This window comes from Mesocricetus auratus, unplaced genomic scaffold (genome assembly GCF_017639785.1).
Source record: "Mesocricetus auratus isolate SY011 unplaced genomic scaffold, BCM_Maur_2.0 Super-Scaffold_100004, whole genome shotgun sequence".
Taxonomy (NCBI): Eukaryota; Metazoa; Chordata; class Mammalia; order Rodentia; family Cricetidae; genus Mesocricetus; species Mesocricetus auratus.
Window position 1 is genome coordinate 44,243,615 of NW_024429189.1, and position 27,692 is coordinate 44,271,306.

The 27,692-nt window shown below is 44.6% G+C and overlaps 1 protein-coding gene and 3 long non-coding RNA genes across 8 annotated transcripts; 1 reads left to right on the forward strand and 3 right to left on the reverse strand.

Annotated features, from left to right (window-relative positions):
- Positions 1 to 4,257: 4,257 nt before the first annotated feature.
- Nfe2l2 (nuclear factor, erythroid 2 like 2) lies at positions 4,258 to 27,571 on the reverse strand. 5 transcript variants are annotated; one of them, XM_013121650.3, is made up of 6 exons: positions 27,382 to 27,571; positions 15,029 to 15,120; positions 8,240 to 8,506; positions 7,498 to 7,587; positions 6,288 to 6,476; positions 4,258 to 5,931 (listed from the first exon to the last, which is right to left on the reverse strand). In XM_013121650.3, exons 3-6 carry the CDS (start codon positions 8,501 to 8,503, stop codon positions 4,708 to 4,710), a joined length of 1,767 nt encoding a protein of 588 aa, XP_012977104.1. In that variant the 5' UTR covers positions 8,504 to 8,506; positions 15,029 to 15,120; positions 27,382 to 27,571; the 3' UTR covers positions 4,258 to 4,707. The 5 variants fall into 5 exon arrangements, with proteins under 5 accessions (XP_012977104.1, XP_040601555.1, XP_005065189.2 ...); XM_040745621.1 differs by lacking the exon at positions 27,382 to 27,571 and adding an exon at positions 26,329 to 26,765; XM_005065132.4 differs by lacking the exon at positions 15,029 to 15,120.
- LOC121140396 lies at positions 9,301 to 10,469 on the forward strand. Its single transcript, XR_005877212.1, has 2 exons — positions 9,301 to 9,426; positions 9,531 to 10,469. It is a non-coding gene; the product is annotated as an uncharacterized LOC121140396 (long non-coding RNA).
- LOC121140397 lies at positions 16,270 to 23,306 on the reverse strand. The gene is made up of 2 exons (XR_005877213.1): positions 18,066 to 23,306; positions 16,270 to 17,641 (listed from the first exon to the last, which is right to left on the reverse strand). It is a non-coding gene; the product is annotated as an uncharacterized LOC121140397 (long non-coding RNA).
- Positions 24,094 to 26,322, reverse strand: LOC121140398. Its single transcript, XR_005877214.1, has 2 exons — positions 25,268 to 26,322; positions 24,094 to 24,551 (listed from the first exon to the last, which is right to left on the reverse strand). It is a non-coding gene; the product is annotated as an uncharacterized LOC121140398 (long non-coding RNA).
- Positions 27,572 to 27,692: the final 121 nt, after the last annotated feature.

Sequence of the window (27,692 nt, forward strand, 5' to 3'; positions counted from 1 at the left end):
TCTGTGAGTTCAAGACCATCCTGGTCTACAGAGCTAGTTCCAGGACAGTTAAGGCTGTTAGAGAAACCCTGTCTTGGTGGGGGGCAGCGGAGCATTATCAATAATATTGTAAGAATATTAAAGGAGCCGGGCGGTGGTGGCACACACCTTTAATCTCAGCACTCGGGAGGCAGAGGCAGGTGGATCTCTGAGTTCGAGGCCGGCCTGGACCGACAGCCTCCAAAACAATACAGAGAAACCCTGTCTCATAAAAAAAAAAAATTAAAGGAAAAATTACCTTTTTGGGGGACAGTTTCTTTGTGTAGCTTTGTAGACCAGGATGGCCTCAGAGATCTGCCATGGCTGCCTCCCAAGTTCTGGGATTAAAGGTGTGCACCACCACCACCCAGCTAGGAAATACTACTTTTCCATTGTTACCAATATTAAGCAACTTTTTGATGAGAATCATGAGATCTGTTCAGATGACGACCCAGTGCACAAGAACTGCTGTGTGATCATGAGGACCTGGGTTTGAATCTTCAGCTCTGGTGTACACAGCCAGGTGTGCTCAAATGTCCACTGAAGCTTGTTGGCTGCTTGCCTGGCTCCAGGTTCAGTCAAGAGACCATGTTTCAAGGCTAGAATGGAGTGATGAAGGCAGTACACTCGATGTCTTTGGTCACATGTGCATGTACATCAGAAGGAGATTATAAGACCCAAATTTATGTTAAGGATTACACTAATAGAGGTGAAATGTGAAAATTAGCTAAAAGGGTGCCTATTTATTTAATCATTTTAACATAGCCTGAAAGCATACCTAAAGTCTAATGGGAGACTAGGTAAGTCAGGATCTTGGTTTTCTTTTTTTCCCCTCCAAGAATTGAAGTCATTAAGTTTTCTCTCAATTCTCCCGAAGTAACTCCTATCAAATGAAACTATTTACCTTTATTTATTTATTGAGACAGGGTTTCTCTGTAACAGCCCTGGCTGTTGTGGAGATCAGGCAGGCCTCAAACTCATCTGCCTCAGTCTCCCAAGTGCCAGGATTGAAATGCATGTGCATCATACCTGAAACTGCTGTCTTCTAAAGTGGGAGAGAAAAAAAATTTTTATGAGACTGGGTTTCACATATCCTTGGCTGACCTGGGACTCTAGAAATCTGCCTGACTCTCATGAGTGCTAGGTTTAAACCTAGTACTATTAGATCCAACCTCATAATAAAAAATTATGGGTGTGGTAGTATAGGTTCTCCCTGTTCACCCAAAAAAACAGCTGGGGAAAAACATCTTGGATGGATTTTAAGTTTTTTTTTTTTTAAGATTTTTTAATAACAAGGGTCTGAAGAGCATTTATGGCTCTTGCAGAGGACCCAAGTTTGATTCCCAGTCCCACATGGTGGTTTACAACCATCCATAACTCCAGTTTCAGGAGACATACATGCAGGCAAAGCCTTCACACACAAAATCTAAGAAAACAAAAGTAAGGGATGGAGAGATGGCTTGGCAGTTAAGAGTACATACGCTCTTGCTGAGGACTAGAGCTCAGTTCCTAGTACCCACATCAAATGACTTACAACCTCCTACCTGTCACTCCAGTGTCAGAGAATCCCAACACCCTCCTCCTGGCCTTCACAGATAACTGCATATAACCACACAGATACTCAGGCATACACATAGTTGAAAGTTTAAAAGATTGAGAATAGTGTTTGACATAACCTCAAAGGTGTGCATTTTAGCCTACAGAATTGAACTAGGCCGGGCGTTGGTGGTGCACGCCTTTAATCCCAGCACTCGGGAGGCAGAGGCAGGCGGATCTCTGTGAGTTCGAGACCAGCCTGGACTACCAAGCGAGTTCCAGGACAGCCTCCAAAGCCACAGAGAAACCCTGTCTCGAAAAACCAAAAAAAAAAAAAAAAAAAAAAAAAAAAAATTGAACTAGAAACAGTTCAAGAAAGGTTAAAACATTTGGGCTAGATTTACTATTCCAATAAAGAAGAAACTATTTTGGTTTTGATAGTTGGGTATGCTAGTGTTCAAAAGTTTTACATTTCTTTGTTTCTTGGATTTTCAAGACAGGGTTTCTCTGTGTAACCACAGCTCTGGCTGTCCTGGAACTCTCTGTAGACCAGGCCTCAAACTCAAAAGAGATCTGCCTGCCTCTGCCTCCCAAGTACTGGGATTAAAGGCATGTGCCACCACCACCTGGCTTTAAATTTTTCTTGAAAGACTTTTTGTGTATGTGTGTTTTGTATGCATGCCTGTCTCTGTAACTGGTGCCCGGAGTGGGTTGGGTCCCCTGGAACTGCAGTTTCAGATGGTTGTGAGCTGCCATGCATGTGCTGGAATTTGAACCCATGTCCTCTAGAAAAGCAGTCAGAGCTCTTAAGTAACAACCATCTTCCCAGTCCCTCTATTTGAAATGTAAAGCAATTTAGGCACTGTAAAGTCCTATGGTCAGTTCCTTTTTGCATGGCAGAATCTTGTTAAATTGGACTGTGGTAATGCAGATGGGCAGTCTGTTCCGTGGGCTCCACATGGAGCTGCTCCCGTCAGTTTCATTGTCAATTGGAATCAAGTGGGTTCGTCCATCACTACCACATCTCCAGAGATGGACAGCAGGAGAGAACTTAGGACCAACTATCTGACAAATCCTAGGACAAGTTTTGAAGAGGAACAAAGAATCCATTTACAGATGTTTCCATCACAGATGAGACAAGGCTGAGTGCTAAAGTGAGTAGGAGGAGGCTTTTCTCTAGAAAATGACCAGAGCTTCAGTCTGGTCCCAGTGTACTGGTAGGACTCTTGGAGGAATCGTGTTTATCAAGTCCCCTGCATCTCCAGGACCCCCTTCCTCAAATTCTTATGTAACCTGGAACTTCTCAGGCTGTGTTTGTGCACAGCCACACCTAGCTCCTGACTCTTAAAAAGGCAATAAGCACGAACTACAGTGATTAGATGAAATTGAACTGATGTTATCAAGTGTTTTTGGTTTCTTTTAAAAAAGATTTATTTATCATGTATACAGTGCTCTGCCTGCATGTGTGCCAGCATGACAGAAGAGGGCACCAGATCTCATTACAGATGGTTGTGAGCCACCATGTGATTGCTGGGAATTGAACTCAGCACCTCTGGAAGAACAGTCAGTGCTCTTAACCTCTGGGCCATCTCTCCAGCCCAAGTTTTTTTGTTTTAAAGGAATGAGCTTTTAAAAATTTTATCTATATGTGTGAGCCAGTTTCCCTATCATTAGAATTTATTCATTCTTGGGTAACAATTCCTTGATTGTTATTAAAAAATGATGGTGTATGCCTTTAATCCCAGATATGACAAGGCAAGGGCAGGTAGATCTCAAGCTCAAAGCCTGGTCTATAGAGTTCCAGGACAGCCAGGGGTATAGAAAAACCCTGTCTTGTAAAGAAAATGAGAAAGAGAAATGTAGTTGCATATACGAACTTCACTCCTTGTCTCTCTGGTCCTACTCTTGCCTTGTAGATTGCTCAGGTACACAAACCAGAGAGGACAGGCTCGCATGCCACGTCAGCCTTAGCCCCTCCCTTCTAAAGACTGCTCACCCCTGCGACTTTTCATAGCGGTTCTTCCCATCACTTCCTGCCTTGTGGCTCAGCCTTGGTCTGCAGCTTTGTGTTGGCATGCAGGGCTCCAACAGTGGCTTGACATACACCTTCAGATGTTACAAGCTCAGAGTTGCAATGGTTTGTACTAGTATTCATTTATTTGGATTTTTTTTGAAACATGGTTTCTTTCTACATAGCTCTGAGTATCTTGGAACTCTCTATGTAGACCAGGCTGGCCATGAATTCAGAGATTGGCCAGTCCCTGTCCCGGATTGCCAAGATTAAAGACATGAGCCACTAGGTCCTACCCCTCTTAGGATGCCACTTCCAAAAACACAGGGTTGTTACTGGTTTCGCTCTTTGTGCTGCAGTACCGCACAGCAGACATACCACTGCTGTGAATAAACACGTTTTCATGAGCATACACCATTTCCTTAGTATGACGACCCCAGTAACCACAATTAGTATAGAAAGGGTTTACCTTTGTCTTTTTGAGACAGGCTCTCACTATGTAGCCTGGCTGGCCTGGAGTTCAGAGATCTGCCTGCCTCTACCTCCTGAATGTTGAGAATAAGCAACATGTACTGCCACACCTGGTTATAAAATGCTTTTGGATTTTCAAAACTATTCTGAAAATGAAAAATAACCAAATGTGGTAAATGGGTACCTATGGAAAACACGTGAATAAACTCAATCCGGAGTAATTTAAGTCATGATATTCCTTTATTAGTGCCAGCTCCTTTAATTTTTGTCAGAGCTAAACAATTTAATATAAAAATGTCATTTTTGTTCATACAGTATATAAAAAAGTATAGTGGTTTGGTTAGTTTTGCAATATTTTGCTTTTAGCCAGATGTCATATAAATCTATGAATGTAACAAATAAGAACAGTATAAATAAGTTTTGTAGTATTTACACTTACACAGAAACTAGCCCAAATGATGCCCTAAGAAATTAACTTCAGAGTTAAAATGAAACTGATTCAACATTGAGACATTAATGCTCTGTAGTTTCATATTATTTCTACTCTAGCTTTGGCTATAGTTCTGCATAGTTAACTATAAAGTGTGTTTCTGCATTTCACATCACAGTAGGAAGTCTTAGCAGTACAAAACAAACACTAGCTCAAAACAAGAGGCTCCATCTTTCCGAACCTAGTTTTTCTTGGTGTCTGGCTTCTTGCTTTTGGGAACCAGGAATACATTGCCGTCTCTGGTCTGCTGCAGGGAGTACTCACTAGGAGAGTAAGGGTTTCCGTCCTCATCACGTAACATGCTGAAGACTTCAAGATACAAGGTGCTGAGCTGCCTCTTCAGTAGGTGGAGGTTTCTGTCATTTTCTCCCTTTTCTCTGAGTAGTTTTTCTCTTTCATCCTTTAAGTGGCCTAAGTCTTGCTCCAGTTCTACTATGTTCTCCAGTTTCCTTTTCCTACAGTTCTGAGCGGCGACTTTATTCTTACCTCTCCTGCGTATATCTCGGATTAATGCAAGCTGAGCTTCATTGAATTGCTCCTTGGACATCATTTCATTGAAGTCATCCACAGGGAGGTTAATGATTTTTTCAACAGGGAATGGGATATGGAGAGCTTTTGCCCTAAGCTCATCTCTTGAAAGATGAGCCTCCAAGCGGCTTGAATGTTTGTCTTTTGTGAATGGGACTTTTTGATGACCAGGACTCGCAGGCATTTCTTTTTTTGTTGTACTTTCACACTGGGCATCATGCGCAGGAGGACTGTGCCCCAGAGCTGGTGACAGAGGCTGCCCTGTATCCCCAGAAAACTGTGTTGGCTGTCCTTTAGGACCATTCTGTTTGACACTTCCAGGGGCACTATCAAGCTCTTCCATCTCAGAGTCACTGAGCCCAGGCGGTGGGTCTCCGTAAATGGAAGACTCTGCAGAGTGCTCCGGGGATGCTCGACTGGGACTAGTGTTCAGTGAGATGCCGGAGTCGGAGTCATTGAACTCCGCTGTGCTTTCGGGGCGTTTCTGGCTGAAAGCTTTACAAAGTGACAGATCACAGCCATCCATAGGCCCGCTCAGAAGTTCAGACAGTGACTGACTGACGGCAGCAGAGGAAGCCATGCTGCTACTGCCACTGGGCTCTGCTATGAAAGTAGAGTAGAACTCATCACCAAAATCTGTGTTCAATGTGGAATTCGAATCTAAAGAGTTGAGCTGGCTGGCATCTTCCGGGGAGAGGATGCTGCCGAAAGAATCTTCAAATCCATGAAGGAAATGTGGACTGCAGCTGTCCACTTCTTTATTCAGTGAGGGGATGGACGAGTAAAAATGGTAATTGCTGTCAACTTCTGTCAGATTGGCTTCTGGGCTGGGAACAGTGGTAGTCTCAACCAGCAGCTTATTTTCAGTATTAAGACACTGGAAAAGAAGTTCATATTGTATGAGTAGAGGCTAGGTATTTTTTTTTAGATCAATTCTCTACCCCCATTTCCAAGTTGTTCTTTTCAATAATTCCAATAACTCTCATTTTCAGAAGACAGATATGATTGTCAGAGCTCTAAATTTAGTTTTAAGAATTAGAATGAATCTATCCTGAAATATTCAGCCTGCTTAACTAAATCTGTATGTGTTAAATGAGCCTGGGAGATTCTCATGAGTAATTCAAACACACACCCAATTTCTTCCTGTAAGTAGGTGACATGTAAATAATAAATAACTGGACGACTAATTTAAGGGGCCACATAGGAAACAGCACACTCACAGAGCTCGCTTACCTGTAACTCGGGAATGGAAAGAAGCTCCTGCCAAACTTGCTCCATGTCCTGCTGTATGCTGTTTAGATTAGTCATGGCTGTCTCCAGAGAGTTGTCCAGTGACTGAGCCTGATCCGGACGGCTGAAGACTGGGCTTTCAACATGGCTGGAAATATCCAGGGCGAGTGATTGAAATGCAGGTGAAGAAACCTAAGATTGACAAGGCATTTACAAGAGAGCCAAGGCAGGCAGAGCACACAGCAGTGGGGTCTGCAGCTCTCTGATTACTGATCACTGTTTCTATAAAATGATGTTTCTTCCTTCCCAAATGACTCCATTTACAATTTACCAGGTTGTTGCCCACGTATTTAAGGGTAGATTTCAAAATGGATAAAAATAATCATTGGGCTTAATTTCTATCTATAACATCTAGCAGAGTGCTTCAAACAATAGATTAAGAATTTTTTTTTTTGAGACAGGGTTTCTCTGGATAGCTTTGGAGCCTGTCCTGGAACTTGCTATGTAGACCAGGCTGGTCTCAAACTCACAGAGATCCGCTGCCTTTGCTTCCCAAGTGCTGGAATTAAAGGCAAGCGCCACCAATGCCTGGCAAGATTGTTAATAGTTGCTCTTTACTGGTCAAAATATTTTATGTACCTATATCCATTTCCTATGGAAAATTAACTTTTTTTTTTTTTTTTGGTTTTACGAGACAGGGTTTCTCTGTATTGTTTCGGAGGCTATCGGTCCAGCCTGGCCTCGAACTCACAGAGATCTGCCTGCCTTTGCCTCCCGAGTGCTGGGATTAAAGGCGTGCGCCACCACCGCCTGGCGATTCATTTTTTTTTTTTTTTGTAGCTACATAGTATAATTGACTTGTGGTTTAATATGGAATACAGGTCTTGTTTTTTTTTTTTTTTCAAGACAGGGTTTCTCTGCATTGTTTTGGAGGCTGTCCTGGAACTCTCGGTAGACCAGGGTCGCCTTGAACTCACAGAGATCCGCCTGCCTCTGCCTCCCGAGTGCTGGGATTAAAGGCATGCGCCACCAACGCCCGGCCACACGTCTTGTTTTTACACATTGTATAAATACGTGTATAATTCCCTTAACAAAGAACTTCTTTGGTCAAATTTGTCCTTCTAAAATTTTTTTCTATTCTCATAATTGGGGTCACATTAAGGGGACTAATACTAAACAAGGGAGTTTTGCTATTAAGCAACCATTTTTATACCTCATGGTCATCTACAAATGGGAATGTCTCTGCCAACAGCTGCATGCAGTCTTCAAAGTACGAGGCATCTGGTTTGGGAATGTGGGCCACCTGGATGAAGGAATGGCACAAAAGAATTTATCAAAAGCTCTACTGCTGAGCCCGAGTCATGACTGGCATCCAGAGTTGTTCCTTAAATAATGATACAAAGTAATGATATTTCAGAAATCAGTTTGTTGCACAAGTTCAAACCAGGTCACTTGGATTCAAATCTTAGTCCCATTCTGGCCCCTCTCCCTCAATAAACAGCACTGGGGGATTGAACAGAGGGCCTTGTGCTGGGCAGCAAGCTCCCCTGATTTTCTGAGTGATCTGGGTAAATGATTTAACCCTTCTGAACTTTAGTTGTCTGGCGATATATGAGAATCACAGTATGTAGTAAGTTAAATCGATTATTCGTACAACTAGGGCAATGCCTGTCACAACACGGAGCAATGCACACCAGCTCACTACCAACAGCACTGCTGCTGCAGCCTCTCCCAACAGGGTATCTCTGTAATTCTCCAAGTGCTCCCTGTGATCTGTGTCTTGATCTTCACAAGGACCCTTAAGAGGAGCTCAGGTACTGAACTCATCAGGAAGCTAAGCTTGGGACCTTGACCTAGTCACAAAAGACATGGTAGACAGCAGACAACTCAAATCCAGGCAGTTGGTCCACTTTAGAGTTTTCCCACCATACTTTTCTTCTGAGAATGAAGTGTACCTGGGAATAGCTGGCAGAGCCACTGGCATCTGTCCGGATGTGCTGGGCTGGCTGAATTGGAAGGAACTCTCCTGTCTCTTCATCCAGTTGTAACTGAGCGAAAAAGGCCTTCTCCTGTTCCTTCTGGAGTTGCTCTTGTCTCTCCTTCTCAAGCTTTTTCTGTTTTTCCAGCTCGTAGTCCTTCTGTCGCTGACTGAAGTCGAACACTTCTCGGCTTACCCCGAGATCTATGTCTTGCCTCCAAAGGATGTCAATCAAATCCATGTCCTGTGTTTACGAAAGAAAAGGAAGGAGAAAGCATGGTCAAGATGGTCCACATGGGTTAATTCACTGTATGCTATCCTTGATGGGAGAGAATACAAAGTCATGCTAAATCAAAGTAGAGATCTAGCAATCTAGAAGAGCACTGTTAACTCCATTTACTCCATCTATTCACTAAAAGCAACAGTATCTATAGCCACCCATTCGAATCACAATTTGAATCATTAAAGAGGACTTCTTACTGCCTATAAAAGTATCAAGGGAGTATATGCTAAGCGTACCACACCACTGACCTAGACCCTTAAACCTAAAAATTTTCCTAAAACACTCTCTAGAACAATCACTGTTCTAGAGAGACAGAAGACATCAAGTTTAAGACATGGAGATATCTTACAAAGAGAGACCAAGATTTCATTTTAATTAGCATTATTATTCTGAGATAATGTCTCACTCTGTACCCAAACAGTTCTCCATCCACAAAGTGCTGGGATTGAGGTACGTGCCACTGTGCTTGACACTGGAGTCGTCTCTCCAGTCCTAAACCAGGTTTTCTGATACATAGCTATAGTTTCTGGAACATCAACTTTGGTGGAAAGCTGAAGTCCATTTCCATTTAGTATACCACTTATAATGAAATCAATAAAATAAGGCTGGAGAGATGGCTCATCAGTTAAGAGTACCTGCTGTCCTTCCAGAGGACCCATGTTCAATTCCCAGCGTCTATACGGTGCCTCACAAATGTCTGTAACTCCAGTTCAGGGGATCTGATGTCCTTTTCTGGTCTCTGTGGGCACTTGGATGCATGTGATGTGAGAATAAGCCAGGACTGATGCTGCTTGGCGTCAAAACAGATCGGCCACATTCAGAGTGATGGTCATAGGCCTGAATGCAGATCTTCTGACCAGAACGCAGCAAATGCAGCAACAGTGAGTGACTTTCTTCTTATGCCTAACATGCTTTGCTGTTTTAGATTTCCATACAAGTTTCAGAAGGAAAATGTCTGAAATTTTGATTTTCTTTTCCTCTTAAGACAGGGCTTCATATTGAGCCCAAGGTGGCCTTGAACATACAGCAATCTTGCTGCCCCAGCTTCCCCAAGTGTGTGCCACAATGACCTGGCTTCAGCTACTGGATACTATGAAGCATTCAAAGTCTAACACTGGACAAGCACTACGCAGAAGTCTGTTAACCCAAAGCACCGCTTGGGAGGCCCACAGCCCGAGTGCTGTTTTCTGTAATGACCAAATAAGCACCAAGCATTTCCTGTAAGGAACCCTGTGACTGGCGCATGACTTATACCACAAAGACCCATCCCTGACCCACTGTTCTGTGAAGCTTGGACATCATCTGAGAGGAAATACTAGGGTAGTGCCCGTAACAAGCGAGAACATGACAGCAGACAGCAGGGAAGGGAAGAGCCTAAGGAGAACCAAAACTGCCCACGCCAAAGTTCTGGAGAGCAGCTCGCGTCACCCCCACCTTGCCGTCGCCCAAGATAGAAAGCCACAAAAACAGACTGAGGAGGAAACTAAAGCAGGGAAGTTGGCGTAGCATTCCAACAGGTATTTCCTTAGACTGGGAAAAGTTGCCTAAGGTAACACAAGCACAGGGGTGAGCCTTGGGACATGTGGGCCAAGTTTTTGTTTGTTCCAAATTCTGCTACAGACTTAGTTTACACAAAAGACAGTAAGAAAATGTTGGACAATTCATGTTAAACTGCCACATGGTCTAATAAGATTATATTCAAAATGTGTAATGATCATTTGCCATCTGGGTAATCCATCACTGGGCAACAAATACATGCCATTTTGAAATAACGTCTCTGTACATGGCCCTTAACACTGGGGCCAACTACATCTTGAGAATTTTAGTTCTTTGAACAAACGCTTACTAGGCTTAGATGATTTTAAAAGAGAAAAAAAATTAAGCAAAGATGATATTCTCATTCTAAATAAAAGCTATTCAGTAAGCTGAGACTTTCCTGGAACTCTCTCTGTAGACCAGGCTGGCCTGGGACTCACAGAGATCCACCTGCCTCTGCCTCCCGAGTGCTGGGATTAAAGGCGTGCGCCACCAACGCCCGGCAAGAACAGTATCTTAATAAACTGCCAAAAATAATAAATTGCACCTGTCATTTAGCCTAGAATGAAAACTGACGTTTGCTCCCAACTTTAAAGTAAAACTTATTGTTTCTTTCCTCCCTGTGCCCCCATTTGAGACAGGATCTCACTATGAAGGCCTAGCTGACCTCACACTCAAACTCATCATCCTACTGACTCAACCTCCCAAATGCTGGGGTCTCAGGTGTATACCTCTGTGAGTTCAAGGCCTGCATGGTCTACAAAACAAGTTCCAGGGCAGCCAGGGCTGTTACACAGAGAAACACTGTCTCAAAAAACAAAACAAACAAAAAAACACAAAAAAAGAAAACCTTAGTTTAACTTTCTGTTTTTTTTTTTGTTTTTTTTTTTTTTGTTTTTTTGAGATAGGGTTTCTCAAACTCACAGAGATCCGCCTGCTTCTGCCTCCTGAGTGCTGGGACTCGTTTCTGCATTCCTTCCTTCATCCAAATATTAGTTACTAGAGCTTTCAGAGTGAGAACATGGTTGTTGTTGTCCTCTCATATGCCTTATTATGATGTCCAGGTGACCTTACTATCCACCTAGAAGGTAAATTTGGTTTAGCTCCCCCCAGACACTTTTGAATTAAGATCAGCCAGAAAACATGACTTATGTTCTACAGTCTGAAACTTATCTAGAACAGAAATTATAATAAACATTTATCCATTACTTCTCTAAGGCTCCTGTCCCACACTGCATTACACGACAGACAAAACAACTGCCAACTGTTTTTCAACAAAAATTCCAGCAGCGGTAGAAGAGACCAAGCGTTCACAGCGGTCGGCCCCCCACACAAGCATTTTTGGTAATAGTGGATTAACTTTCTAATTCTTAATTGTGTTACTACTGTGAAATAGGTGATTAAAATATATAGTATAGGTAACAATACAGAATAGTATGGGGTCAAAGAGGGCCTTACAGCTCTCTAAATCAGGCATAAATATTGTTTAGTTTGTGTCTGAAACCACAGTAACATTAGAAAAAACTGGTTGAGCAACTCCTATATACTTGGCTGACTCTTAACCTATTTTCCTACTACAGAAACCTTCCCTCAGTAGTCAACAACTAGAGATTTTAACCATGTAAGTATCCCCAAATTCACACCACGAACGATGAGTCAGCAAGGGTAAAGCCTAGCTCTGGGATGTGCCATTCCTAGGCTGTGGAGCACCCTCCCCTCCGCTGAGGCTAGAAAGTGGTCTGCTTCCTCCGTCTGGCAGGTTACCATGTGCAGGCACTTTCCCGGGTTGCTTCCTGTTCTCAAACAAGGTTCTTAGCAGTGACTCACTCGATCTAAGAAATATGATCCTGCCAGTTTACTGGAACTCTCACCCATTGCCCTGTCCATAACCTGCAATGCATGATGCAAGACAATGCAAAACGGGAAAGGGAAGGCAGTCAGAACCCGGGCTTTCTCCAGAGGCCTGTTTGTACTGTGGTCAACGTGAACTCACAAAGGACACTTAGTTCCTTTCCAAACAGTGGGTAAGACCACCTGCTGTGGAACACACACACACACACACACACACACACACACACACACACACACACAGCTCTCACTTTTCCATGAGAAGCTCCACACTTGGCTCTCAAGAGTTACAGCCTGGGTGTGCTAGAGCAGACAGAGCAGGACTAGGGTTTTACACCCCAAAAGGGTGGCTGCTACTCTATCAGGAGAACAGCTCATGTGACAAGCAATCTTTAGGGTAAGGGAAAGCACTCGAGGAAGACTTCGGTTACCGTAAGAACGGCATGCACACCTCACCACCAAAAGAACCTTCAGGAAGGAGCACCCCTTCCCTCTTCCTAGCCTACTGCACCTCACCGAGTGACGGACACAAGCCCAGCCGCCAGGACAGGCGGCCGAGGGCCTTGCTGTCTCCACCCTGGACCTCTCTGACAGTCAGAGGCTCGTCACAGAAACTCTGAGGCTTCTAAACTAGTTGTGTTTTCCTTTATCTTCTTTTAGGGCCCCTAACCTAAATTATTTAGCTTAACCTTCAAGATCACTTACAGATCTAGCCACTTAACAAGGAGTTAAAAATAGCAACAAGCAGGCTTGAGGGATGGGTAGGAACCAAATGTTGCAGTCAGACACAAAGCCTGGTATCTTGAGACACGTCTGTGGTAGTAAGGGATTTAAGATATGAATATAACATACTGAATTATATTTAGGCAACACTCAGAAAGCCTTTTTGATGAACTGCAGGCACCTTGAGGGTACTTTCCAAAGGGTCTGCTAACTTTCTTTTCAACTGTGAACTGTTTGGAGCATGAATTGCTTTGTTTTTTTGAGAAAGGGCTTTTCTTTTTCTGGGTAGCCCTGGCTGTTCTGGAACTCGCTCTGTAGACCAGACTGGCCTCAAACTCACAGAGATCCTCCTGCCTCTACCTCCCGAGTGCTGGGATTAAAGATAGATGCCACCACTACCCAGCAAGTATGAATTGTTTTTTGGCTCTATAAAATACAAGGGACACCTCACCAATTTGCATACGGTCTCTGTATGAGGGCATGCATCCTCTGTGTCTGACAGCAAGAGCAAGCAGGATTTCTTGACTAGGCACTAATTGCTAAAACTCTGTCAAAAAGTGGTATGTGTGTGTGGGGGGGGGGGTCGAGCAGCTTTGGTCCCAGCACTTGGGAGGTAGAGGTAGGATGATCTCTGTGAGTTCAAGGCCAGCCTGGTCTATAAAGTGAGTGAGTTCTAGGACAGTCAGGGCTATACAGAGAAATTCTGTCTTGAAAAACAAACAAAAAAAGGTAGTCATAAAGGTGGTGGTCAAGACCAGAAAGCTTAGTGTCCAGTCTGATCTAAGCGGAGCATTAGTCTGTGCACACATTGAACACATACATACACAAGTCACATCTAAAGTGCCGGGGACACAGAATAAACAAGCCGTCTCTGACTCAAGTTCTGAGACATGATGAGCAGCATGAGAGACCTCAGGCAGGTTAACTACACTGCCTAAGAATGACACACATGGTGAACACCTACTGAACACACCAGTCTTTCACGGGGGGGCCATGGGCGTGTGGCATTGTTAAGGACCCATTTTCAGTTTGTACAGTAAGGGGCTGAAGTCCTGGTCTGCTGTGTGAGTCACCAGAAAGATGACCGGGTTCTGACCCTACCTGGGACTGGGAACCAATGATTTATAGAAACCTTCAGCCTTTGTTTCTGCACCTATAAAGACTGAAGATTCCTAAAATGCATTCCTCTAAGTGTTTCTGCTTTTGTGATACACATTATACAACTGAAAGTTAATTTTTAATGTAAAAATATACATTAATTTTAAGTACTTAGAGAATGTGCTAAGTAACTCTAAGAGAAATATAACGTGAGTAATAAGTAATGTTATTGTTAGATACAATTACAAAATAACATAATAAATTTAATTCTAAGCATGTATTTAATCCAATTTGCTCAAATATTATTTTAACATATAACAAAAATTACTGATATGAAAAGTGACAAACACACTCAGGCATATGACAATAAATCTTACCCAACAAGACAGCATGAAATGTGTGTGGTGTGTGGACATTCCCTTCCAAACACTCCAGGTATCTGTCAGCAATTATCTCAAAGAGCCGCTGTGACTCTGAATCACAAAGAGGGCTCTTAATGACTAGTTTGATGGTATCCTATGCTCTGTTCCAAATAAAGACATGAATTAACCCTGGGCTTGGAAATTATATTTCAACTACTTTCTGATGGGTACATTTGAAAATGCATTATGGCACTCATTGTTGCTGATTGCTATGGGAGCAATTTGAGTCTCTTAAAGGATTATTAGGGGATGGAGAGACCAATGGTTAAGAGTACTCTCTGCTCTTCCAGATAAGCCAGGTCCTGTTCCAGAACCCACATGGCAGCTCACATCTGTCTGTAACTTCATTCCCAGGGAGTCTGATGCCCTCTTCTAACTCTGAAGATGTCAGGCATGCATGTGGTACACAGACATACATACAAGTAAAAACGCCCATAAATATGAAAATAAACTGAAAAAAGGAGTATTAAAGTATGTAAGTTTCACTTTCTTAAAATTAATGTAGACATCCTCTCCTTAATGTTAATCTTTTAATTAAGCCCACTATATAGTTGTGTGAGGCACCGGTCACACTGAGCTTTGAAAATGGAAGGTTACGCCAGGCGGTAACCTTTTAGTCCCAGCAATCGGTAGGCAGAGGCAGGCAGATCTCTGTGTGTTCAAGGTCAGCCTTGTCTACAGAGGGAGTTCCAGGACAGGCTCTGAAGCTACACAGAGAAACCCTGTCTCAAAAAAGCAAAAATGAAACAAAACAAAAAAAAAAGAAAGAAAACGGAAGGTTACAATTGTGGATAGTCTAAGTCCAGATAAAGTAGGCATTACATTGCAACAATAGCAGCCACGACTCATCACATACTTTCTACGTGCTCAAAACATGTGTTCCAAAACTTGTGCCGCCTCGTCTGGGTGCACAGCAATCCACCAAGTGGGCAGTGTGTCGTCGTCACTCTGGAGTAAGGAAACGGAAGCACAAAGAGCTTTAGTGCTTTTGCCAGCAAACATGGAACAGTGACAGTGAGATCCGAAGCCGGCGAGAGCGGACAGTGAGTTATCTATCGCCCACTCTAGGACACAGGCTTGAACTCTCCAGCCCCTTCTTTGGGGAGGCTGCTTGGACAGCTTGGAAGAACTGAGCACCTTTGCTATTAACCATGTAGATGACAGTGCCCACCCACTTCACCTCACAGTGGGTTCTAACACAACAGAGAGCCAAGATAATGCCAGTCTTCCCAGAATGATCTTTTATATGGAAAAGGCATGTAAATGCATCTTTAAAATGTAAAGGAGAAGGTCAGGGTGTGGCAGCAACACTGCTAATAAGTCTATCTCCTCTAGCAAATGTCAGTGACTGTGAAAGAAACCACATTTCAGGTTACATTCCCGGTCTAGCCACTGCACAACTAGAAGGTGAGGCCATAACTTGTTTATGGCAACACAGTGGCCAATGTAAACGCCCTTCAGCTGTGCCATCCCTCTTGCAGGAGCCCAGGAGGTTTTCTTTTCTCCACTGCACTGCAGACTTTAAAGGCCAAAGTTATTTTTGAAGTGATATTACAAAACAATACTTTAAAGCCTTCAAAGGAGGGGTGGGGTGAGGAGAGGACAAGGAGATGGGTTTGCTCTGTGTGCATTTGCATTTAGCCTTCCTCCAAATTCACTGCTGATCTCCAAACTTCTCTATCCATTTATTTGGACAGGACCCTAGGTTTCTAGGCCAGAATCCCTGAGTAAGAAATTCTGTGCAAGTGAAGAGACAGGCCCATTTAACCATAGGGATCCAGAGCCTGGGCAATGGGTGGCCTGTGTTGGGCTGAAGTACAGGAAAGGCCCGTCTACAGGTTGGCTTTCAGTCTCAGCAGACTTAGTTTCCAACCAGGCTCCACATACTAAAGTCAATGAGTGCATAAGGAAGATACAGGAAAAGAGGACACTTAAGGCGAAGAATTCAACAGAGCAAAGGGGTCTGAGCTCTGCTGCAGCTGCTAAGGGAGGCGGGATTTGGTTTTCAAGTGGCCAATGGAAACCTCCCACTACACATCCAAATGCTCCTGAGAAAGACAGATATGACAACGGTAGCTACGACTTGTGGATTATCTGCATCCCAGAGCCCACACTGAAGTATTTTACTGACACATCACAGACACGATGATCCACAATGAAACCCACCGTAAGTCTCTCTGCAAGGCCTCTCTCCTTTACTGAAAGAAAGCTCCTTCCATTCAGGGGGTAAAAGGATAGTGCCCAACAAAAGTAGTTTGTTAAAGCACATAGCACCATGCTCAGGGCTCGGGAGAGCCCAGGACACTGCAACTGCCATCATGCCACATCTGCTTGTTTGGGGGCCCTTCTGCCAAGCCTACAGAAGTCAGAGAGTTCATGTGTTTCTCTTTCTTGGGTAAATACTAATAATCAGTGTGACTGGACGCCCATCACCTCACCCACCCCACCCGACCAGGTTAACTTTCTCACCACATTAGATGCTCATGTTTGCTCTGTTCTCAGCTTTACTAAGGGGCCTCTAAAATGAAAACATGAATCTACAGGCTAGAAAATCCAAAAACCCGTGAAAATGCTACCCCCTTCTAGACACCCTAAGCACGCCAAGCAGAAGTGGTATTTTCTCAGGTGTTGTCAAAGCCTCATGGTTTGTATTGAGTACCAAGCTCTTAGATGGTAGAGGCTCCCTCCTCCTGCTTACTAAGCAAATGCCAAGCACCATAAGAATGTACACCCCAGCAGAAGAGACACCATTACTGAAGTCACACTAATCATATAAAACACACCCTGTAATTCAGCAGTACAAAGAGCCAAAGGGTTAGAGTAACTAGAGAGAGCAATTTCAGAAATTCTTGTCCTTCAAAGACAGTTGCTACACTATCTTGAGAGATTACAGCAAATCTTCATGCTTAGGCCTCATGCATATTTGTGCAATGAGTAAGTACACATTATTTAGTCTCAGAATCCAGTATTTTCATTGTAAACCAGGAGGTCTGAGGTTATAGTTCAAATGACCAAAGTAACAAAGCACACTTTTCGTATCATCTGTGACCGAATGCCAGTCACAGAAAAATTACTTAACTCTATTCCTATAGCAATATTTGAACATTACTGAGTACAAGATGTATTGCATCGTAAGAATATTAGCATACACCCTTTCACCACACACCTTTCAAGATAAAAACAATTATCTTTTGGGAGGCGTAGTTTATGCTGCTAGAGACTGAGCCTCAGGCCTTGTGCAATCGAGATAAGCACTCTACTATTCCCAAACTAGATTTCCAGCCTTAATACTGGCTTTTAAAAGAGAACAAACGTGACAGTATCTTGAAATGTCCACTAAGAGAATTCTGCGATCTGGATGCTGGCACATGCTGCAGACCTGGAATCTCAGAGGCCGACGACTTGGTGAGCTTAAGACCATCCTGGACTTCACAGAGCATTCAAGCCTAACTTTGCCACCATGGCAAGTCTGTTCAAAAAGCAAAAGTCAAACAGTTGCAATCCAGGGATACAGTGAAAGTAAATTACTCCATCAATCTATAATCCTGACTAAGTGTGTTTTATTCGAGGACACTAGCTAGCTATTTCCTTCATGATGGTCAAAAAGGGTGAGTTTGCACCCACAGACTAGCTTTTTTCTTAAGCACTAAGCTATCCCCTTGGCATCACTATTACCATGGCATCACCATTAACTTGGTATCTATTCAGCCATTCACAGCTTTTCTCACTCTAACCTCAGTATTCAGACATCAAGTAAAAAGAACACGAGGAAAGAAATATGGGCTGTGTTTCTAAGTCTTTCTCTTTATATACTAAACAAGAATAATATTAAATAACCTCTTTGGGGTCACCTCCTTGCAGCTCTAGACCCCTGGACCAGTGTTCCAACATACCAGGCAACACTGCCCTCAGTGGGAAAGGATCTGGGCCAGTTGCTCTTCTTGAATCAAGACAATGTGCCTGGTCTCTAGAGCTATCTGTAGTCTCTCTTTCTTTGCCTCCATTCCATGAGAATGAGAGGCACACGCAGTTCACTCTGTGAGGAGATGGTGAGTTTCCCTACAAACAAGGCAGAAAATGTCCATCAGTGTTCTGCAGCCAGGAGTCTTCTAAGTACAGGAGGCAGAGGGTGGGGCCTGCTGGTAGCTGCTATACTATAGGTTTGTTCTCTACAGAGAAGCTGGGTACAGGAGCAAACACCGCCCCTTTGGCAGAACTCTTTGGAACTCTGTAAAGAGGCCTTCACAATCTGGCCGCTAACAAAAGAAAATACTTTCACCTTTCAAGAAGGACAGAATGAAAAGGGAGTGAAGCAGTAAACCAGGAGCCAGAAAGCAGGGACTAGGGACATGCAAATTCCCCGTTCTGTCACATGCATGCAGTGTGATCCTGGAAAGTAGCTTAACCACTCCAAATAGCTTTTGTCATCTATAATGGGATATCTACATAGACTCATTATTTTTGTCATATGACATGTGTCTGTGGACATGTGCATGCATGCATGGTGCATGCGTGGAAGACTGCTTGCAGGCTCTCTCCCTCTACCTTTACATGCGTTCTAGAGACTGAACTCATGATGTCAGGCTCACACAGCAAGTGCTTTACTTTCCCACTGAGCCATCTTGCCAGCTTCTATTAGACTTTTGTTAAGAACATGTCTAGGGGCTGGTACTAGCAGGGTTTCAACAAACAGTTTAATCTCCTCCATCCCGGAAACTGCCATGCTGCAGTGTGGTTGTTCATCCATATCCGAGGATTTCACACTGCAGATTCAACCGAAAGGACTCTGTACCACACATGCTGTATTATCCCCTAACTCTTTATGGGCATTTACATTTCATTAGGTAGTGTCATCAGGGAGTTAAGGATGACTTACAGAATAAGAAAGGATGTGTATAGAGTATGCATATTTTACAAGGAGGATCTGAACATCTGAGGAGTTTAGTACCCACAGGTTCTAGAACTACACGCTCTGAGACACTGAGGGACACCAGAGATTGACTATCTTCACAGGGAGGGGTGAGCTGGTAACAAATCCAAGAGTGTCTCCTTTCTCTACTTTTGTCTTTTGCAGTGCACACACCGATATTTTTCAGCCATGGCCTTATCATGTGAACTCTGAACAACTAAAGCACACAAGACACAGGCCTCTTGAGCTCTGGACTTCCTGCAGGTGGGGACAGAAGAAAGCCAGGGTTTTCCCTAGAGCAGCCATTATGACCCACATCCGGAGATAAAGGACTGTACTAGTCAAGGTCAATGAGAAGAGTGTTAAGGTGCACAGTCGCCTCCCCCCACATTCCAGGGAGCGGCCCCTGGATTAGTCAGAACCAACTGCTTCAAACCAGGTAGACATTTTCTAGTGACATGTGAAACTTTTTCTAGGGAAGGCCTGCTCTCAGCCTGGGAACCACTAGGTACATAAGAGCTGGTGCAGGACCCCCAAGCCAGCAGCACACCATAAAGCAGATCTTTAAAAGGTATCTTTTCATGTATGTTTCACTGTTTCATTGGGAATTGCCAGCAACAAAAACAAAACCCTCAAAACTTGGCACTTTTTCCTACTACAGATAAAATGGCATGTTTACCTTGGGTGATTTTCATTACCAGGACTTTAATGGTTTAACAACAAAATGTCATGATTTTCCAATACTCTCTATTCATGGAAACAATATTCCGTGGCTTACCAGGCAAGGTGAGCTCAAGCTGAAGGAGGAGGAGCGTACTGAGTTTAAGACCAGTTTAAGGCCAGTGTGGGCTAGTGTAAAATCCTCTCTCGAGAAAAAAACAAAACAAAAAACAAACAAATGCCTGGCCCAGTACAGCAGAACAGACAACAGAGTCCAATCCTGGTCACCCCTAAGAACAGCAGCAGAACAGACAACAGAGTCCAATCCTGGTCACCCCTAAGAGCAGCAGAACAGACAACAGAGTCCAATCCTGGTCACCCCTAAGAACAGCAGAACAGACAACAGAGTCCAATCCTGGTCACCCCTAAGAACAGCAGAACAGACAACAGAGTCCAATCCTGGTCACCCCTAAGAGCAGCAGAACAGACAACAGAGTCCAATCCTGGTCACCCCTAAGAGCAGCAGAACAGACAACAGAGTCCAATCCTGGTCACCCCTAAGAACAGCAGAACAGACAACAGAGTCCAATCCTGGTCACCCCTAAGAGCAGCAGAACAGACAACAGAGTCCAATCCTGGTCACCCCTAAGAACAGCAGAACAGACAACAGAGTCCAATCCTGGTCACCCCTAAGAACAGCAGAACAGACAACAGAGTCCAATCCTGGTCACCCCTAAGAACAGCAGCAGCAGCAGCAGCAGTGCCACTGGTGGCCACAGCTCTGCAAGGCTCTGCTCCCAGCAGGCACCAACCACAACCACTTCCCCTCCAACTTAATGCCTTGGGCTGGGCAGAGGTTGGGTTCTGAACCATGAGCAATCTACAAATTCCCACTAAGACAGCAAAAGACCATCAGATCTGACAGAGGAAAATTCCAATGCCCCCTTTCAGTGGGCCAGTCACTTAAAGACACAATCAACACAGCCCCCCAACATCCATGTCCTTCCTCTCAACAAACATAAAAATAAGATACCATTTTTCAAAACCTTAAAGCAGTAGGAGTCAAACTTTTACTAGCTCCCTGTCAGGTGACTAAATATATCCCAACAAGCAGCTATTGGCATGGCTGGGGTGGAGCCCAACCAGCTATGCTGGGCAGCATTGAGCAGAAGCAAGAGTGAGGGCAGAGGTGTGCAAAGACCATACAGGGCAGCCACAGAGGGCACACCCAGTAGGCCCCCACCCCACCCCTCATGTACCCACAAGCAGAGTCAGCCTGCCTCTAGCTCCAAATGAGTGAATCAGAAAACAGCTCTGCAATATAAGTACTGATCACTGTGGCCAGGATTATACAGCTGCCTGTAACAGCCAGGCACAATTCAAAAGTTAGTTCAGGTAGAGTTTTCTTTGGAGAAAGAGAACAAAGCACAGGAATGAAAAGTGTCCAGGAATCCACATTCAACACCCAGCCCAGCATGAGCATTCCATTCTCCTCCTGTGTCTGGAGACAGGGTTCTACACTGCAGGCCAGACTGTCCTCCAACTGCCAGCAATCCTCCTCAGGAGGCTGCAATTGCGGAATGACCCACCACACTCCTGGCTCTCACTGAGTCTGTGTGGGGGTATATGCTAGTGCATGCAGGTGCCAGGGAGGTCAGAGGCTCAGGCCCTATGGAGCTAGAGTTATAGACAGTTGTAAACCTCCCGACTTGGGTGCTGGGAACGGAATTCGGATCCACTCTTAATTCTTGAGCCAGCTTTCTAGGCCGCAGACAGCCTTTTTATATATGCCATTCCTCAACGACCTCACCGCAGGTTATCCACACTCCTGACTGGTTCTTTTGGGGAAAGCCTGTTGATTACAAGGTCATCATCAAAATCAAAAGGCCATATTTACTGCATTTTAAACATTCTCCAACTTAACTTGGAACACAGGCTGTGAACAAACACAAGAGCTTTTCACAACTAAGGCATTCTAACCAGCTTTTCTAAATCACTGCCCACAGGATACTTCCAATTTGCACAGGCACTGAGTTAGGTCTCTAAGGTACCAGCTCTCAATCCTCACTGCAACTGGAATCCAGTGGGATGCCTTAAGCACAGCACTAATGCCTAAAGCCACCCCTAGAGATGGACCAGATACAGAATGCGGCCTGGGCATCAATATCTGAAATGCTGGAAATGAATCTAATAAACAAAAGTTTGAAGTGTTAAAAGTCAAAATAACTCGGGCTGGAGAGATGGCTCAGCGGTTAAGAGCATTGACTGTTCTTCCGGAGGTCCTGAGTTCAATTCCCGGCAACCACATGGTGGCTCACAACCACCTTGAATCAGATCTGGTGCCTTCCGCTGGCATGGCATGCAGGCAGAAGACTGTGTGTATACACAATAAATAAATAAAATATTAAAAATAAATACTTTCTTTAAAAAAAAAGTCAAAATAACTCAGTGTTCCACGATCTGAAATGTGATATATGCCCACACAATGGAATAGTACTCAGCAGTATAAAGGAATGGTGACACAGGATGTGTCATAAAAAGGTCAGTCTTCAAAGCACCATGCCACGCCATTTCTATGAAATGTCTAGCATGGACAAATCCAGAAGGAAAAACAAATACCCAAGTGGTTATCAGATGCCTGGGGAACTGGAGAAAAATAAGTAGGAGGTGGCTACTATCGAGCCTGGGGCTTCTTTTAAGAGTGATAAAATTAATTATAGTGATGATATGGAACTATAAACAAACCGGACTACTGAATGGGCTTTAAATACGTGAATGGTATGGCGGGTAGATTGTATTTCATTTAAACAGATCCTTCAGGAGGCAGCTGTTGCTGGATTGTAACCATGTCTAAGAGTGAGCCTGTCATCAAAACGGCCTGGATAAGATGAGCTAGGTGCTCAGAGTTCTGCTTAGGCCCTGGATTTGTCTTCACACTACAATGGTCTGGGGAAAATATGCTTGCACTCTAGTACAGAAGGACTTTCACAGTCGGGGAGGTAAGCTCAGTGGTGGACTTTGGGCCTAGCATGTGCAAGGACCTGATCCCCAATACCCCAACCATCCAGTCTCTCAACAAAGAATTCAAACACAAGGCTTTGTGACGTCAGTGTTACTGTTCATATGCTAGAAAGATGACAGATTAGAATTGTAATGCTTCCCGACAGTGGATTCATCGAAATTCTTTTTTTTTTTAATAATTTAACTTTATGTGCATTGGTGTGAAGGTATCAGATTCCCTGGAACTGAAGTAACAGACAGTTGTGAGCAGCCATGTGGATGCTGGGAAGTGAACCGGGGTCATCTGAAGAGCAGCCAGTGCTCTTAACTGCTGAGCCATCTCTCCAGCCCTTCAAAATTCTTAATATTATTAAAGTAAAGGCATATACTGAGAAACCCAATTTAGGATTTTGTTTAAGGTTTTGAACTCCAGTTTAGGATTTTGTTTTGGTTTTCTTAGGGACAAACTCTCATAAGAATGCATTTGTTTCTCCATAAACTTTTTTTTTTTTTATTTGTTGTGTATGCAGCCTGCATGCCAGGGAGGGCACCAGATCTCATTCAAGGTGATTGTGAGCCACCATGTGGTTGCTGGGAATTGAACTCAGGACCTCTGGAAGAACAGTCAGTGCTCTTAACTTTTGAGCCATCTCTCCAGCCCCGTTTCTCCATAAACTTAAACCCACATTTTTGCTTTCCTGTCTATAAAACATACCATTGCCAACTGTCCAAGTCTTGGTTTAGTACCTTCAAGCCCTTTTTGCTAAATGTTGTTGGCACTTACAACAATGAAATTTCAATACCTCCTGGAGATCACATTATCAAAACGGTCCTTTAACAGCCACGGATGGAGAAAAGCAGGGTAACCACTGACTACTCCTAGCAAGTTGCCTCCACCCTGAGTTCAGCACATGCAGAAGTGGGTGACCCAGTCAAGTATCTAGCCTCACATGCACGAAATCCAGGTAGATCATCCACAAACCCCTGAAGAGCCTGAAGCGTATTTAATCCGGACAAATCAGACAATAATCCCTAACAAGACTTAACAGGAAAGATCAGGAAACAGAGTAGTTTACCTCCAAATGTACTAGTCCCAAAGCTACAGGTACACCAAATAGGCTTGAGCTCTCAATGCTGGTTTCAATGGACAGGCACCGAGACAGGGGATCAGGGTTCAGTTTGAGCTAACAGGTTTCTGCTAGCTGTTTTCAACTCACTGTCCCCCAAATCCAGTTTCCATCAAACTAGTTCAATCCTGTTGGCCACACTGTACAACATCCCCTACTTATTAAATGGAATTTTGATCATCACCCCAAAATAAACACAGGAGAGTGTAAACAAAGGCTAAGATATGGGCAGTTGAAAGATTTAATTAAGAAAAAGGAAAAATGGTCACTGGAAAATGTGAAGCACTCTGGGATGTTGCTTTAAAAATGATAATTACAGGAAAAAACATCCTGCCTCTCCAAATGAAAGCCGCCTGCTTCTGTGTCTTCCTGGACAGGACCACAGGCACCATCCCATTGCCGGTTTCCTCGCACTTGCTGTCTCGAAGGATCGCTCCCTCCCAATGGTTATTAACGTCCTTGGTAAGAGGGGACAGTGCAGTCTCCCTCCCTGGTTGGCTTTTTGTTGTTGGTTGTTGCTTTTTTAATCTACCCACTTGAAGCTTTGTGGCCCTGCTTCACGTTCCCTTTGGTCCAGTTTGGAAGTGGAGATTCAGAACCCTAGGAGTCAGGCTAAGTTTCAATTCTATCTTCAACATGAAACATTTGGAGGAGTCGTCTTGGGCTCTCTCCTAACCTGAAAACTGAAGATAAAAAATGTTCCCCATGGGGGTACTGAGAAATTATACATCTGAGGCAATTACCATATTGCTCGGCTTGCAAAGGAGTATCCACTTACTTACCTACTATCTAGTTAGTATCTAAGTTCCAAATTCTTTCTACATCCTCAAGCTAACCCTGGTTCAAGGAAAAATTAAGAAGGATGGATTTATGAAAACCTTTTAAATATGCTCACTCACAATGAAGGAAACATCCAGAAATAAGTGTAACTGCTCAAGTGCTCCTTTCTCCTGCAGCTTTGCTGAGCACAACTCATCATAAATAAAAATAAACACTAAAAAGAATCATGTACCTGGCTTTCAACTCTCCCTGGTAATCCTAAATAGAGGATGGTTCCCCCAGCATTGCTTTTAAGGGCCCAAGTAATATAAATGCAATTTCAAAATGGTCCTAGTTATTTTTTTAGTTATTTATTATTTTATTCATGTCCATTGTGTTTTTGCCTGCATGTATGTTCGTATGAGGGTGTTGGATACCCTGGAACTGTAGTTACAGACAGTTGTGAGCTGTCATGTGGATGCTGGGAATTGAACCTGTGTCCTCTGGAAGAGCAGCCAGTGCTCTTAACCACTGAGCCATATCCCCAGCTCTGGCCCTAGCTATTTTTAAGGCAGAAAGACTGAAGTAATTGTGTGTTTATTAATCCACCTTCGGTTTCTGTAACATCTCAGAGACGTACCATATATCGAAAAAGTCAAGCTGATTTTGCTTAACAGTCATTCCAGAGGAAAGGCCTGTCCACTTTCTCTATGTTCGACTTTTAAAAATAATCCATCTGTCTCGTTCAATATCAACTTCATCTCTTGTCTTCAAAAGTATTTTATCTTTCCAAGACACCACTGAAAAGAGTAATGGATGATTTTTCCCCTGAGATGAAGAATCATTGAGCAGTTAAAACCATATCCTCCTCCAACAACACAACCATTTGCTCAAATCTGTAACTCAATTTAAATCCTTCTGGACTACCAAAAAATGATTTTAAGATGAATTATAATCTTCAATTATTTTTTTCAAAGTCGATGTCTGTAAATAACAAGAAATGTTGGCAAAAGAAAGCTTTCACATGAGGAGAAAGCCATACACCTGCCATTTTTGTACATGAAATGTTATGCTACATGTTACACAGAAAAGGGAGGAAACTTTAAAATCAAAGTTCGTTTGCATCGTGTATCCTGTGGCCAGACAAGCAGTCCTTTTGATTACTAATGAGGAACAGAAGATCAGACAGTACAGTTTACTTATTCATCCTAATGAAAACCAGGCTACAACCCCAATCATTTCTAGGGGAAAGTTCAAGGGAGGGAGTAGAATTAATGCATTGTCAGTAACTAAAAGCTTACATCAGGACCTTCGGGTCAGCGATTTAACATTTAAATTAACTTACCGTTTAACAAGTTACACATTCCCTTGAGCTAAATGTTTTCTTTTTCTAAAAACCCAAGTACGACACAATTTTTGGCAACATAAGCACTTACTTCTTTAAAAGTGCCTGAAGTATGACCAGAAACTGGTTTTCACTTACATAACAGCCTTCAAAACTTATCAACAAAGGGTTATGAAACGAAAGCGTCCCATCCTCTCTGTTCATAAAAGTTCTTAATATGTAAAGAAATCGTGGAGGCAAAAAAATCCCAAACAGCAAGAGAAAATGTATTAATGACACAAGGAGAGGGATAATAGCTAAACGCAAAACTTCATCATCAATATAAAAAGCAACAAATTCTAATCTACAACTCTTACCCTTGACGGCAAGGAACAGAATATCCTGCCTTACACATTCTGGGACTGCAATTCTGTAATGCTAAATCCAAAGACAAAGCCGCCCAGGGGAAAATAACAATTGCGCAACAGATCAACAGCTCCAACTTGTCCCTTGGCCCCAGAGCAGCGAGGTTTGCACGCTATAAAGCAGGAAAGGGCCAACCGAGGGCCTCTGTGACTGCCAACCGGCCGTTGTCACCCACCCGGAGGCCACTGCCACGCACACACGCAGCGTGGGGCCCCGCGAGTCACGGCGCTCAGCACACACAGGGCCCGCGCGCGGCCGCCCAGGACCTCTGAGCCCGCCCAGGTCCTCAAGCCCTCCCCTGACGTGAGGCCAACCCCGGATTCCCGGGGCCGAGGAAGCGCGCGCGCGGAGCCCTGTCCGCCGGTCGCCCGTCGGGGCGCCTGAGCACGAGGGTCACCCGGTGACTTTCTCTTCCGCCCCCAGAGGGCCGGGCTTTTCTAGATCAAGCCGGACTGGCTTGAGCCTACCTACGACGAGCTCTGGGGCTGAGGAAATCACAGACGGCCAAGGGGACGAGGCCCCCTCGCCCCCGCGCTGGAAGTCGCGGCCCGGGAAGGGAAGCAGGCTCCGGGGCGGTCGCCGAGGAGACCTCAGCTCCCCCCGAGCACGGCCCCGTGACTAGGCACATTTTTACCGGCACCGAATCTGGGGAACTACGCAAGCCCGGAAAGGGCCGGACTGCGCCGGCAAGGAAAGCCGGCGTCCGCCCCCTCCCGCCGCCTCTGAGCATCCGACCCAGCGAGGTGGTGGTATTGCCCTCTGCCCCCACGAAGCCCGAGCTTCCTCCACACCCCAACCCCAGTGCCCCCGGGGACCTCAGGCTCCGTCCCTACTCTCATCGCTGCCCCAACATCCCCCGTTGCCTTCCCGACCCGGCGGGGCAGCTCTCAGGTCCGGCCGTCGCAGTCTGGGTTCGGACTGCCCCTCCCTCCCGGGACCACTGTCCCCTCGAGCTCCTGCCCGCTTCCTGGCACAGCCGAGAAGCCCGAGGGCCGGGACAGCACCTGCTGGGGCTGTAGTCCTGGCGGCGGCAACTCCAAGTCCATCATGCTGAGGACGAACGCTGCACTGAGGATCCCCGACGGCGACGCGACGTTGGCTGCCGAGGTGCGGCGGCGGCAGGGACTCGACGGAGCTGCCGGGATCCAGCAGACAGCAGGCTCCCTTGAGTGTCCGGCCAGTCCCAGCCCGCTCCGCCCCCCCGCCCCCTGGGGGCGGAACCAGGACCTGGGGAAGTAAGGGCGGAGTGAAGGCTTGAGAAAGAGGCAAGGACTAGGGTCCGGGCGAGGGCCTGGGGGCGGGGCGAGGGCCTGGA